At 45.5% G+C, this 15,380-nt stretch overlaps 1 protein-coding gene across 2 annotated transcripts in view; it reads right to left on the reverse strand.

The window, feature by feature from the left end:
* LOC137335666 (deleted in malignant brain tumors 1 protein-like) overlaps positions 1-15,380 on the reverse strand; it is a 42,057-nt gene that overhangs the window by 8,940 nt on the left and 17,737 nt on the right. For both annotated transcript variants that reach the window (XM_068000955.1, XM_068000954.1), the window contains exons 4-12: positions 13,008-13,322; positions 11,173-11,481; positions 8,469-8,783; positions 3,994-4,308; positions 3,517-3,834; positions 3,356-3,433; positions 2,956-3,273; positions 2,778-2,819; positions 9-125 (exon numbers count right to left, since the gene is read on the reverse strand). In XM_068000955.1, coding sequence (XP_067857056.1) covers positions 9-125; positions 2,778-2,819; positions 2,956-3,273; positions 3,356-3,433; positions 3,517-3,834; positions 3,994-4,308; positions 8,469-8,783; positions 11,173-11,481; positions 13,008-13,322 — 2,127 coding nt within the window. The remainder of the gene's footprint in view (positions 1-8; positions 126-2,777; positions 2,820-2,955; positions 3,274-3,355; positions 3,434-3,516; positions 3,835-3,993; positions 4,309-8,468; positions 8,784-11,172; positions 11,482-13,007; positions 13,323-15,380) is intronic.

Raw genomic sequence — 15,380 nt, forward strand, 5'->3', positions numbered from 1 at the left:
AGCCTTACCTCTTCTTGTTGACTTTCTCTGTATTATCACCATCAGTGCGATCAACTCACAGATTAGAAGGACTCCAAGGGTTATGCAGACGACAACGGGGATGGATGTGCCTTTACCTCCCTGTCCTTAATCATAAGATTACAGAAAGATGTATTACAGCCACAGTCCGCGTTGTGTATTAAAAAGTTTACAATAAATGTTTATTAATTGAATGCACTGCTCATGCGCAATGAGTCGCGCTAAACATTCCCCAATAACTATGGTGCACATTGTACCAGAGAAAAGTATGAGCGGGTCAGAATTATAGAGACCGAGTCCCAGCCCCGCCTCCCATGTACCTGCTGAGTACAGGACAGTTCAAGTATAGTCAGAGACCGGGGATTAACGGGCTTTAAACCGATCTCTTTCAAATACTCGGGAAGGAAAAAGCGTTCCAGTCATTTTGAAGCTAGTCACATGAACTTCAGAAATGATCAAAAGTAACAATAAAGTGTTATTATTAATAAGAATGAGAATAATAATAAGTATAGGAGCATGGAAACATTCGGAACAGGACTACACCATTCAGCCCCTCGAGCCTACTCAGCCATTCAATAAGATCATAGGTGACCTGTACCTCAACTCCAGTTACCGTATATGCTCCATATCCCTTGCTACCCTTAACCAACAGAAATCTATCTATCTCAGGATTGAAAGCTCCAAGTAACCTTGCAACCATCGCATTTTGAGGGATAGAATTCCAGATATTTGCGACAATTTGTGTGAAAAAATTGCTTCCTGATTTCGCTCCTGAATGACCTCGACCTAATTTTAAGATTATGTCCCCTTGTTCTTGATTCCACCATCAAACAAAATAGTTTCTCCCTATCTACCCTATCAATTCCTTTCAACATTTGAAACACCTCGATCAGATCACACTTCAATCTTCTATGCTGAAGGGAATACAAGCCGAGTCCATGCAACATGTCCTCATAATTTAACCCTCTCAGCTCCGGAATTAATCTGGTGAATCTGCGCCAGACTCCCTCCAAGGTCAATATATTCTTTTTGAGTTGTGGTGTCCAAATCTGAACACAGTATCCCAGATGCGTTCTGACGAAGTTTATATACAACTGAAGCTTAACTTGTTCCGCTCTGTATTTGAGACACATTGAGAATTAGGCCAATTACTTTTTGTACCTGTCCGCTGGCATTTAATGTTTTGTCTACCATTTAGAAAATGCTCCGATTTATCTTTCTTGGGCCCAAAGTGGATGACCTCATGCTTGCCCACACTAAACTCTATTTTCTATAGTTCTGCACACTCATTTAACCTATCTATGTTCCTTTGCAACTTCCCGCTCCCACAATTTACTGTCCCGATTAATTGGGTGTCATCTGCAAACTTGGATATACAACTCTCTGTTCCGTCATCCAAGTCATTAATACACATGGTGAAAGTTTGAGGCCCCAGAACATATCCCTGGGGAGCACCGCTTGTCACATTCCATCAATCAGATTATGACCCTTTAACCCCACTCCCTGTCTTCTTCCTCCCAACCAATTTCCAACCCAAGTCTAAACGCTACCTGCAATTCCGTGCATTCTCATTTTCCCTACGAGTCTCTTGTGTGAAACTTATCTGATGCCTTCTGGGAGTGCACTAGAGGACATCCATAGTGTCCATAAGAGCCAGACGAGGGCCAGGCAATGGCCATCTCCAACAAGAGAGAGTCCAATCACCACTTCTTTACATTCAACAGCATTACCATCGCTGAATTACCCACCATCAACGTCCTGGGGTTCACCATTGACCAGAAATTAACTGGAGCAGCCACGTAAATAATGTGGGTACAAGAGTAGGTCAGAAGCTGGGTATTCTGCGGCAAGTGACTCACCTCCTGACTCCACAAATCCTTTCCGCCATTTAAAAGGCACAAGTCAAGAGTGTGATGGAATAACCTCCACTTGCCTGGATGAGTGCAGCTCCAATTACACTTAAGAATCTCGACACAACCCAGGACAACGCAGCCCGTTTGATTGGCACTTCATCCACTATCTTCACTCCCTCCACCATCGGCACACAGTGGATGCAGTGTGTACCATCCACAGGATGCACTGCAGCAACTCGCCAAGGCTTCTTCGATACCACCTCCCAAACCAACGACCTCTACCCCCTAGAAAGACAAGGGCTGCAGGCACATGGGAACAACACAACCTGCAAGTTCCCCTCCAAGTCAAACACCATCCTGACATGGAAATATATTGTAGTTCCTTCATCGTCGCTGGGTCCAAATCCTGGAACTCCCTACCTAACAGTGCCGTGGGAGAAACTTCACCTCACGGATTGCAGCGGTTCAAGGAGTCCGCTCGCCACCAACTTATCAAGGGCCATGAGAGATGGGAAATAAATGCTGGCCTTGCCAGCGATGCCCACATCCCATGAATGAATAAAAAAAAACGCTCCATTACCCACCTTATTAGTGACCTCCTCTAAAATCAGCTAGAATATTCAGACATGACTTACCCTGAACAAAGCCAAGCTGAATCCCCCTGAACAGCTCATATTTGTTCAAGTCACTCTATGCTTAATACACATTCTAGTCTGCACAACTGACGTTAAACTGTAGACTTGTTTTTTCTCTCCCACCCTTCTTAAACAATGGAGTAATATTAGGAAATGTCTAATCTAACGGCACAATTCCTGAATCAAGAATGATATTGGTGACCATAATAGTAATAATACAGTAAAATAAAATATTAATGCGAATGCTAAAACTGATACTCGTGATAAATACCTGCAGATGTGGACGGAGAAGCAGTAGGGGGCAAATCGGGCCCTGTGGAATATATTGTACAAACAAGACATGAACTTAAAATATTAGGAATTTTACATTGAAGATAAAAGTTGTTCCTAATTTACGAAATCAATGAGTCATTTTCACAAAACGAGGAAAATCCGGCTGCGAACCTTACCGGAACAAATCACACTGGCATCTTCCTTGTGATCACAGTCATGTTGACCTGGCGGTGAGGAACGACAGTCGGACAGAAAGGATTCACTTCCAGTGCACTTCACATCATCCAGCCAGATAACACCGTCACCACGGGCAAATGCGGCCCCTCCTGCGGCCTGTAGAGCGGGGCCGCAGCGCAGCTGTCTGCAGACAACATTGGCATCGGCCATATCCCAGGAGTCATCACACACCGTGCCCCAGCCGTTATTGGACAATATCTCCACTCTCCCGGAGCAGTTGGTGTTACCGCCAACCAGCCTCACAGGTTGTCCCAGGTCTGGCAAAGAGAATAATGTCATATTTATTTGGTAAATGCCAAGAATACAAGTCAGATATTTGGTATGAAGAGCAGGAAGCACCTGGTAAATGTCCATCTTTAGAACCAGAGTCTCGAACGCAGATACTTGAACTGTGGGATCTCTCCGGCAATTTGACATCTGTTGAGAAGAGAAACATGCTGACGGTATTAGACACCAATGTTTGAAATGACGCCCGCGCATTGAGAGGTTCGTTGTGTTACCTGAACAAACAACACCTGCATCCTCCCTGTGATTACAGTTGTGTTCACCCCACGGGTCAGACTGACACTGCCAAAGGAACGACTCGTGTGATTTACACTCCATCTCATCGAGCCAAATGGGCCCGGATCCCTCTCCGAATAACCGAGTGTTATACTGAACAGATGTGATAGGGCCGCACTGTAACTGTTTGCAGATCACTTCTGCATCCTTTGGGTCCAGATTTTCCGAGCAAACTGTTCCCCAGGTCCCATTGTAGAACACTTCCACTCTCCCTTCACAGCGATGCTCTCCATTCACCAGCCGCATCTCTTTGTGCTCTGTCAATGAAACATAAAATAACTCGTTGTGTGTTCACACTGCCCACCACATGTTTTACCGGTTGTTTTCTCAGGTTGTCGGTAATTATTTCAGAAATCTCCCGATTGAGGCTTCACGTATAATACTGCAGAAAATGAGCAGATTGAAAGCGCCCTTACCTGAACACACCACCCTCACGTCTTCTTTATGAGCACAGTCGTGTTGACCCCACGGTGCTGAGTGACAGTCCCAGAGAAACGATTCCTTACCCGAACAGTTCAGTTCATCCAACCAAACTAGGCCTGGGCCTTGTCCACACGAAGCAGGAAGTGCCGCCTCCAACGCATTTCCACAACCCAGCTGTCTGCAAACCACGTCAGCGTCGGCCAAATCCCAGGAATCATCACAAACTGAGCCCCAGGTCCCATTGTAATAAACCTCCACTCGCCCAGCACATGGACTTCCACCGTCAGACAATCTTATCTGCATGTGTTCTGTTGGACAATACGGGAGCATTGTACATATTAATCTTATCACTCAATCCAACCACTGCTTCTTCAGCGAAGAAAAAAATTCTGATGGATTTTAATGCCCTTTGATAGGTAAATGAAGGAATACCCCAGAACATCTGCCTATGCTTACATACTGCATAATGCAACTTACACCAGTACAACCCCAAGGCATCTGTCTCCACCAAAATACCGCATAATGGAAGATACAGCAGTACGAACCAAAACATCTGCCTACATTTGCATACTGCAATTCACACCAGCAGAACCCAAAATAGCTATCTACAATTATATACTGCACGATGCAACCAACACCAGTACAACACCGGAACATCTGCCTGTACTTAGATACTGCATAATATAATTAACATCAGCACAATCCGAGAACACCGGTCGACACTTACATACTGTATAATGCAACATGCACCCGTACAACCCCAGAACAGCTGTGTACACTTGCATACTTGATAATTGAACTTAAACCATATAATCCCCAAACATCTGTCATCCTTTATTACTTCATAAGAACACTTACACCAGTACAACATCAGAACATCTGTGTGCACTTACTTACGGCATAATGGACTTACACTAGTACAACCCCACAACATCTCACTGCACCTATATACGACATACTTGAACTCACCAGTACAGCCCCAGAACATCTGTCTGCGCCTACATACTGTATAATGGAACATATTTGCAACTTCGGCATTGCATTTGACCCCTGGGCTCAGCTTCCAATCACATATGCTCTCTGTCAAAAAGATCACCTCTGCAACATCGCACACCTCCGCTCCTGCCTCAGCCTGTCTGCAGCTGAAACGCTCATCAATGCCTTTGCTGGCTCCAGTACCGAATATTCCAACGCTGTCCCGGCCAGGCCTTCCATATTCCACCTTGGATAACCTTCATCTCATCCAAAGCACTGCTGCCCATACCTTAACCCGCACCAAGTCCCACTCACCAACAGCCCTGTTCTCACTGGCCTACACTGGTTTCTGGTAAATGCCTCCTGTGTTATATTCTCATCCTCATACTATCAAAATATGGCACAGCACAGAACGAGGCCGTTCGGCTCATCGAGCCTGTTCCGACTCTTTGAAAGAACTATCCAATTAGTCCCGTGCCCCTGCTCTTTCACCATAGGACTGTAATTTTTTCCCTTCAAGTATTTATCCAATTCCCTTTTGAAAGTTACTGTTGAATCTGATTCCACCACCCTTTCAGGCAGTGCATTTCAAATCATTACAACTCACTGAATTAAAAAAATGTCTCCTCACGTCGTCTCTATTTCCTTTGCAAATCACGTTAAATCTGTATCGTCTGGTTACCGACCCTTCTGCCACTGGAATCAGTTTCTCCTTATTTATTCTATTAAAATCGTTCATATCTTGAACACCTCCATCAAATCTCCTCTTAACCTTCTCTGTTCCAAGGAGAGCAACCCCAGCTTCTCCAATCTCTCCACATAACTGAACTCACTCATTCCTGATACGATTCTGGTAAATCTCTCCTCAACACTCTCTCTAATGCCTTAACATTATTTCTAAAGTGTGGTAATCAGTGTTTTATGAAGGTTTAGCATAAATTCCTTGCTTTTGTCTTCTATACCTCCATTATAAAGCTAACAATCCCATATACTTTTAAAACGGTCTTCTCAACTTGTATACGTGCACACCCAGGTCTCTCTGTTCCTGCGCCCCCTTTAAAATTGCACTATTTAATTTATAGTGCTCGTTCTTCCTACCAAAATATATCACTTCACTCTTCATTGCATTAAATTCCATCCGCCATGTGTCTGCCCATTTTACCAGTCTGCCTTTGTTCTCCTGAAGCCTGTTCCTAACCTTCACGTTGTATGCTACATTTCCGAGTTTCTTGTCATCTGCAAACTTTGAGATTATACCATTCACACCCAAATCCAGGTCATTAATATATATCAAAAAGAGCAGTGGTCCTAATACTGACCCGGGGTAACCCCACTGTGTACTTCCCTTCAATGTGAGAAACAACTGTTCACTCACTGCACTCTGCTTTCCGTCCCTGAGCCAATTTGGATCCACGCTGTCACTGTCCCTTTAATTTCTTGGGCTTAAACCGCTCCATGACCTGGTCCCTCCCTATGTCTACAACCTAATCCAGCCCTGAAACATTTCGAGACAGAGAAACATAGAAAAAATTACGGCACAGAAGGAGGCCATTCGGCCAACCGTGTCTGTGCCAGTCCAAAAGGAGCTGCTTTCCAGCACTTGGTCCGTAAGCCTTGTAGGTTACTGCACTTCAAGTGCATATCCAAGTACTTTTTAAATGTGATAAGGGTTTCTGCCTCTATCACCCTTTCAGTTAGTGAGTTCCGGACCCCCACCACCCACTGGGTAAAAGAGGTTTTTCTCAGCTCCCCCCTAATCCTTACACCAATTACTTCAAATCTAAGCCCCTTGGTTATTGAAATCTCTGCTAAGGGAAAAGGGTCCTTCCTGTCCGCTCTATCTATGCCCCTCATAATTTCACTCTCTCGCTCATCTCTCTCTCTCTTTCTCACACCATCTCGCTCATCTTTCTCTCTCTCGCACATCATCTCCGTCAACTCTCTCTCTCACACACACACCATCTCGCTCATCTCTCTCTCGCTCTCACACACCATCTCGCTCATCACTCTCTCTCTCTCTCTCACACACCATCTCGCTCATCACTCTCTCTCTCTCTCTCACACACCATCTCGCTTATCTCTCTCCCTCTCACACACACCATCTCGCTCATCTCTCTCTCTCTCTCACACACACACACCATCTCGCTCATCACTCTCTCTCTCTCTCTCACACACCATCTCGCTTATCTCTCTCCCTCTCACACACACCATCTCGCTCATCTCTCTCTCTCTCTCACACACACACACCATCTCGCTCATCACTCTCTCTCTCTCACACACACCATCTCGCTCATCAGTGTCTCTCTCTCACACACACCATCTCGCTCATCTCTCTCTCTCTCACACAATCACCCTCCCTCCCTCTCTCTCTCACACCATCATCCTCCCTCTCTCTATCACACCATCACCCTCCCTCTCTCTGTCACACCGCCACCCTTCCTCTCACAACATCACTCAACTAAATGACCCCTCAGCATATTCTGTTCAAGTGAAAACAATCCCAGCTTATCCTTACTTTCCTCACAGTTAAAATTCTCCAGTCCTGGCACCCTCTTCGTAAATCTCCTCTGTACCTTCTGTAGTACAGTCACATCTTTCCTGTAATTTGGTGACCAGAGGTGTACGCAGTCCTCAAGCTGTGGCCTAACTAATGTTTTATGCAGTTCTAGGAGAACTTCCCTGCTCTTATATTCCATGCCTCAGCTAATAAAGGAAAGTATCCCCTATGCCTTATTAACCACCTTATCTACCTGTCCTGCTACCTTCAGGGATCTGTGGACAGGCACTCCAAAGTCCCTTTATTCTTCTTTACCTCTTAGTATCCGCCCATTTATCGTGTACTCTCTTGCCTTGTTTGCCCTACCCAAATGCATTACCTCACACCTCTCCAGATTTGCCACTTTTCTGCCCACCTGAACAGTCCATTTATATCTGCCTGCAGCCTACAGCTTTCCTCGTCCTATCAACCAAACGGCCAATTTTTGTATCATCTGCAAACTTCTTAATCATGCCCATTATATGTTAGTCTAAATCATTATTATATACCACAAAAAGCAAGGGACTTAGTACTGAGCCATGCGGACTCCACTGGAAACAGATATCAAATCACAAATACACCTGTCGACCTTTACCATTCGCTTCCCTCCACTGAGCCAATTTTGTATCCAATTTGCCACTTTCCCTTAGGTCAGATGAGCTTTTACTTTTAGCACTAATCTGCCATGTGGGACCTTGTCAAAAGCCTTGCTAAAATCCATGTAGACTACATCAAACGCACTAGCCTCATCGACCTTCCTTTTTACCTCCTCTGCATCCCTTCAACTCTGGACCCTTTTGCATCTCCCACGCCCTTACTCCCACCATTGATGACTGTGGTTTGAGCTGTCTATGCCCCTCCGCCGGTCCACCTCTTTCTCTCCACCGATATTACCACTTTCCTCAGCAGATTAGACCTTCCCCTTTCTGGTTCTGTAAATGTGAACCATTCACTCACCTGAACAAAGCACGCCTACATCCTCGCTGTCAGTCAGACTCTGATTGAATGTGAATGAGCTGCAGTCTCGGAGCTGCGACTCGTGTCCCTCACACTGGACATCATTCACCCACACGGGCCCTTCATCCTCTCCGTACTTTGAAGATTTATAAGCGGATATCGCATTGCCGCAGCCCAGCTGTCTGCAGACCACATTGGCATCATTTAAATCCCAGAGATTATCCCGCACTCGCCCCCAGCTGCCGTTGGAGTAAATCTCCACTCGCCCGTCACAGCGGTTTCTCCCATTTGTCAGTCTCGACGGCCAACCTTCATCTGGAGAAGAATAAATTAATAACAGCGAATAACCTGAAACTCCCAATTCGACAGGCGGGTTGCGAGCACATCCTTTCTGCCGTCTCCTGATCTCGGTGAAGAGAATCTAGAGAAATACAGAGCAGATACCAGCCGCTACTCCAGAGATTGGAAGATAAATCAGAGGGCGACCGGCCCAGGCCGGCGGTGGTTGAAGTGCTGCGATCGATGGCAGGAGCTCGGTCAGAAAATGACTCCTGGCCACTCGCAATTTGCCTCATCCAATATATTGAGGCCGGGTTCAGACAGTGCTCACATGGTCATAATAGCTATTAACTGCCCTCAGGTTCCCTTTTAAAGGGAGCGGGTTCCGAGTTAGTGATAGGATTTCATCCTTCGACATTGAGGCCAGTATAAAGGCCCTTTTTAAAATGGATTACGGTGCCAGGGGGCAGAGCTGCCACAATCAGGCCCTCACCAAATGAGGAGAATCGGTGGCGGGTGATTGCCAGGACTAATGTTTGATGACAGCGATACTATATTACAGGAAGTAGATACACAATCCAGACACAGGTAAATGGATGATTGTTAGTTTCAGCGCTGCCTGGATCACTACTCTGTAAAAATTCATGGCCCTGTTTGATTTGGAGCATAACAGGTGCATTGTGTAAATCCGTCACTTGGTCACTGGTGTATTTCTGACCGAGATCCCCAATGACCAGAAAGACACGAATTTCACCGGGTCAGTTGCACAAGTTCCTCCCAGCCACATTTTTACAATTTCAACGGTAATTTCAACTAAGCTGCAAAACAATTTTACTCTCGCATCGCCGGACATTAATCTGTTCAAACAATAGGAACCTGCAAACTAATTATTGATTTTAGCAACGTACTGAAGTCAATTATCCGAAATGACGGGCTGTAATAAACATAAAGCTCCTGACACTAGAAGAGTGATCGTGAACCAAAGGAGAGAACGAAAGGATCGATTCACTCAACATTACATTGTTCTCTATATAACACATACTGAAACGTGCAGACCAGGTATAAACTCATCTGGAAACATTTATCTGCTGCCGAATTAACGCCGAGAGTTTCCAGGATAAAGCACATCTCATCTTTGCGATGAATTTTATGTTGATTGATTCATTTAAGTCGGTAACATTTATAACGGTTTAAAATACGACAACAGGATTTCTGTGCTATAGCAACGTGAGCCTGTTTTGTAGGACTTTGTACAGGATTATATAAAATTTTTCAGCACACAAACAAGTCATTCGGTTGCCCGGATCTATGCCGATGTTTTTGTTCCACACGAGCCCCCATTCCCTCTCCTTACTTCACGTCACTCTATGAACATATCCTTCTATTCCTTTCTCCCTCGTTTACTTATCTAGCTTCCCATTAAATGCATCGGTGCTTTTCGCCTCAACCACTCCTTGTGGTAGCGATTTCCACATTCTAACCATTCTCTGGGTAAAGACGTTTCTCCCGAATTCCCTATTTGATTTATTAGTGACTATCTTATATTTATGGCCCCTAGTTTTATATTCCCCACAAGTGGAAACAACTCCTCCTCCTCTACCCTATCGAACCGCTTCATAATTTTGAAAACCTCTATCAGGTCACCTCTCAATCTTCTCTCGGGAAAAGAGCCCCAGCCTGTTCAGTCTTTCCTGATAGTTGTACACGTTCAGTTCCGGTATCATCCTTGTGAATCTTATTTGCACTTTGTCCAGTGCTTCTATAGCCTTTTTGCAACGTTGAGACCAGAACTGTGCGCAGGACTACAAGTATGGCCTAATCAAGGTCACGTTTAAGTTTCACATAACTTCTCTGCTTTCGAATTCTGTTCCTCTGGAAATGAAATCCAGCACTTTGTTTGCACTTTTTATGGTTTTGTTGCCCAGCGTTGCTTCTTTTAATGATTTGTGAATCTGTGCCCACAGTCCCCTTATTACCGCTGCGCCATTTAGACTGTTATTTTCCAAGCAGTACGGTGGCCTACTTATTCGACCAAATCTGAACCACCTCACACTTATCGATATTGAAATTAAATGGACAATTAAACATTCTGCAATTTTGTTGTATTCTTCCTCAGTATGAACTCCCCCCCCCCTAAATTTGGTGTCATCCGTAGTGGATTCACATGTATAGATTAAACAGTAAGTTGAGCCATTTATTAATGAAATATGTGCTGGACTGAAACCCTTTGGTCTGATGTAGTTTAATAATGAACCAATCTACTGATCAACCATCGGGGACACGTCCATTGCTGAATGAAAACATGAGATCTTCATCAGTAAAACTGGTGGATCAGTGAATGGTAGAAATAGATTCACTGATGAGAGACTCTACTCGAGGGAAGAACAGTTGGTGTATGTCAGTTCAATAGACAGTGAGGACTCACCCGAGCAGATGACACCGGCGTCAAGTGAGCATTTAAACTGTTCCCAGGATGAAACCGGACAATCCCACAATCGGGACTCGTTCCCTCTGCACTTGTAGTTCTCCTTCCACACTGGGCCGTTTCCCTCCCCAAAGTGAGCTTCTCCCCGGGTTGCGATTACTGCCCCGCACTGAAGGTGTTCACAGACCACACTGGCGTCTTCTAAACCAAAGTAAATATCACAAACCGTCCCCCACTGGTCTCCGTGTAGCACTTCAACCCGGCCGGAGCATCGGCTCTCCCCACCAACCAGTCGTGGGCCATGGTTTCCTGTTTTGGAAACAAATACAGATCGAAATAAATCCTAAATCACACTCAGTATAAAAACAGATGTTTAAGGTGGTAGATGTGCTGGCGATCCAGCAGGCTGATTTTTCCTGGATGGTGTCGAAATTGTTGAGTGTTGTTGCAGCTGCACCCATTTTAGGCAAATAGAGAGTAATTTATCTCACTCCTGACTTGTGCCTTGTAGATGGTGGAGAGGCTTTGGGAGTCAGGACGTGAGTCACTCGCCACAGAATACACAGCCTCTGACCTGCTGTCGTAGCCACGGCATTTATGCGGCTGGTCCAGTTCATTTTCTTGTCAGTGGCGAACCCTTGGATATTGAAGGTAGGTGAGTCAGCGATGGTAATGCCATTAAATGTCAAGAGGAGGTGGTTACACTTCCTCATGTTGGAGATGGTTATTACCTGTCACTTGTGTGGCGCGAATATTACTTGCTACCGATCCGCCCCCAAATCTGTGTGATATCCAGGTCTTGCTGCAAGCGGGTAGGGACTGCTTCATTAACCGAGGAATTGCGAATGGAGCTGAACACTGTGCAATCATCAGAAAATAACTGACATACACCAACTGTTCTTCCCTCGAGTAGAGTCTCTCATCAGTGAATCTATTTCTACCATTCACTGCTGACCTTATGATGGAGGGAAGATTATCGATGAAGCAGCTGAATATAGTCGGTCCTAGGACTGAAATTAGGAAGCACTTTTTAGAAAGGATAGTGAAAATCTGGAACTTTCCCCATCCGCTCCCAAAGAAAAAGGTTGTGGATGTTTGGTCAATCGAAATTTTGAAGGCTGAGCTCGATAGATTTTTGTTCGTTAATGGCATCAAGGAATACGGTTAAAAGGCGGGAAGATGGAGTTGAGGTACAGATCAGCCACGATCTAATTGAATGACCGAACTGGCTGGAGAGGCGGAATCCCCTATTCCTGCTCATATTTTCTATCGTATCATCTGAGGACAGTAAAATGCTCAAATTCTGTAATATAACTCCCCAATCTCCTCCCTCTGGCCTGATTGTACTGACCCGTGCTGGAGTACAGCCGCCCTCTGATACCCCACCATTCAGTAAGTCTGACCCTGGACAGGGAGGGTCGGAAGGCTATTGCAGTGTGGAACAGTCAGATCCTACACACACACACAATTATATTCATAAGTGACTGGAAGCAGGAGCCCTGGCTTAGTCCCCCCTTGCTGGTGTGTGGGACTCTGAGGACAACTGCAGCCCCCAGACAGCGACCCTATAATTCCGTTGGATAAATGCTCCCTAATAATATTTATTAGTGATATTCACAGCCATGTTCAAAGAAACCTTACATTTTACCCTCAGAAATTCACTTCAATATTCTATCCGTGTACAATTGGTGTGGTCTGACGTAGAACAATAATAGTAAACTGTCAGGGCGAGTTTAGATGTGACCGTGTTAAAGAGGAACACAGGAATGTCATCACCATCAGTTTTCCAAATATTAAGGAGGAAGTTAACTGTTTTTCAGTAAGTCTGTACTCACCGGAACAGATCACACTGGCATCGTTCCTGTGGGTGCACTCCTGCTGATTTACTGGAGAAAGAGGACAGTCCCACAGATGTGTCTCGTTGCCTTTACATTGAAAGGAATCACTCCGTAGAATCCCAGTGCCCTCTCCAAAATAAGCACCTCTTGGCACGGACACTGCGACTCCACACTGAAGCTGCGCACAGACCACATTGGCGTCATTCAAATCCCAGTGAAGGTCACACACTGTTCCCCAGGTTTCACCGTATTGGACCTCTAGTCTGCCAGAGCATGGGGAGCCTCCGGATACCAGTCTGGGAATTTTGTGATCTAAAATCATAATCACCATAGTAATCATCATAATCAGAATAATACTAAATATTTACAAATGAATACACATGAGTAATCACAGATATGTGACTATTACTTTCAGATTGGTTCCATTCTGGTTCAATATGGACAATACTGTTTTCCCCCTAAAGTTACTGGTTACACGATGACTGCATGGCTGTTGATAACATTTCTCTATTTATTGCTACCTTACCCAGTTGTCGTCACTGTGATGTTAATAACCCGCATTGAGAGAACTCGGAAAATTATCAATAGCGAGAGATGGGTAAATCCAAGTCAAACAATCTCTGTCCTGCCTGCACTGACTTTGGGTTCGCTCCACTGCCGACTGAATCCATGTTCTCCTCCAGAAACCAGAGGCCAAGATGGGCTGACAGAGGGCGCCCTCTCTTTTACCCTGGAACTGAAGGACAGAAGAGAATTCCGGACAATCCAGTCCCTCTCAGATCACACTCTCCTTTTACCCTGGAACTGAGGGACAGAAGAGAACTCAGGACCGTCCCATCCCCCTCAGATCACACTCTCCTTTTACCCTGGAACTGAAGGACACTGAGGGGAGAACTCCGGACCGTCCCATTCCCCTCAGATCACACCCTCCTTTCACCCTGGAACTGTAGGACACTGAGGGGAGAACTCAGGTCCGTCCCGCCCCCCTCAGATCACAATCTCCCTTTACCCTGGAACTGAAGGACACTGAGGGGAGAACTCCGGACCATCCCGTCCCCCTCAGATCACACTCTCCTTTTACACTGGAACTGTAGGACAATGAGAGGAGAATTGCGGACCGTCCCGTCCCCCTCAGATCACACACTCCTTTTACCCAAGCCACGATACATACGTTTTCTGATGATGGTCAAAGCCGGTACAGCTCATTAACCTAGAAATACCATAAAGAAGGCTTTTCACAGCAGTTTCTTCAATGTTTCTAATTTCCTCAACCAGAGTCCAATCCAACCCTCCACCGCTCTTTGTGAGAAAAATATCCCGACACCAGTCCTAAGTTTGTCTGTCTCTCCCTTCAGCATTTCTCACTTTGTTCCACTGTAAAGATTTAATTAAATGTCGTTTCCCAGATTCACCTGTCCTCTACGTTTAATACCTCCAGCAGCTCACTTCTGAATCACCGCAGTTCCCGCTACAAGGCCCACAATTTACCACATCTACCCGTAGACATCAGTCTCCAGGCTTTCCTACAAACCTCTTCCGGGGTTTGATTTTCCCCCTGCACCTGGAGACCGGAACTATGCACAATGCACAAGGCGGGGCCTTGACAGGGCTCTGTTTAGTTTAATTCTGACCAATTGTAATTGGTGACCAGAACTATAAACAATGCACACGACGATATCTGGACAGATCACTGTTCAGTTTAACTCCGACCTCTTGCACCTTGTGACCGGAACGATACACCGTGCGTGCACAAGACGATATCTGGACACAGCTCTGTTAAGTTTAACTGACCTACTGTACCTGGAGACCGGAACTATACACCGTGCACAAGGCAAGGCCTTGACAGATCACTGTTCAGTTTAACTCTGACCTCTTGCACCTTGCGACCGGAACGATATACCGTGCAGAAGGCGATATCTGGACAGAGTTCTGTTCAGTATAACTCTGATCTCCGTGACTTGTCCTGTACCGTTTCAGTGACAAAGTCCAGCATCCGCTTTGTTTCGCTGATTATTGTTTTTCGGTGAATGAACATGTTGAGGTTCAAGGCCACGAAACCCACTTGATATTTCTCCCCGTCACTCTGGCTAGTCCCATCCCATACTCGCAGTCCGCCTATCGCCCACTTTCCCTTCCAATGCGCAGCACTTTCCACGTGTCCCTATTAAATTCCATCCACAGATGATCCTCCCATTTACATAATGTCTCCGGTTTATACTGGTTGCTCAGTATAACCTTTATATTGATTGCTCCATCCCCTTCCCTCACCTTCTGCTCCCTTTGATAAACGGAACCCAGACCGCTCCCTTTGATGACCGGGACTCAGACTGCTCCCTTTGATGACTGGGACCCAGACTGCTCCATTTGACG

The sequence above is a fragment of the Heptranchias perlo genome, chromosome 20 (assembly GCF_035084215.1).
Source record: "Heptranchias perlo isolate sHepPer1 chromosome 20, sHepPer1.hap1, whole genome shotgun sequence".
NCBI classification, from domain to species: domain Eukaryota; kingdom Metazoa; phylum Chordata; class Chondrichthyes; order Hexanchiformes; family Hexanchidae; genus Heptranchias; species Heptranchias perlo.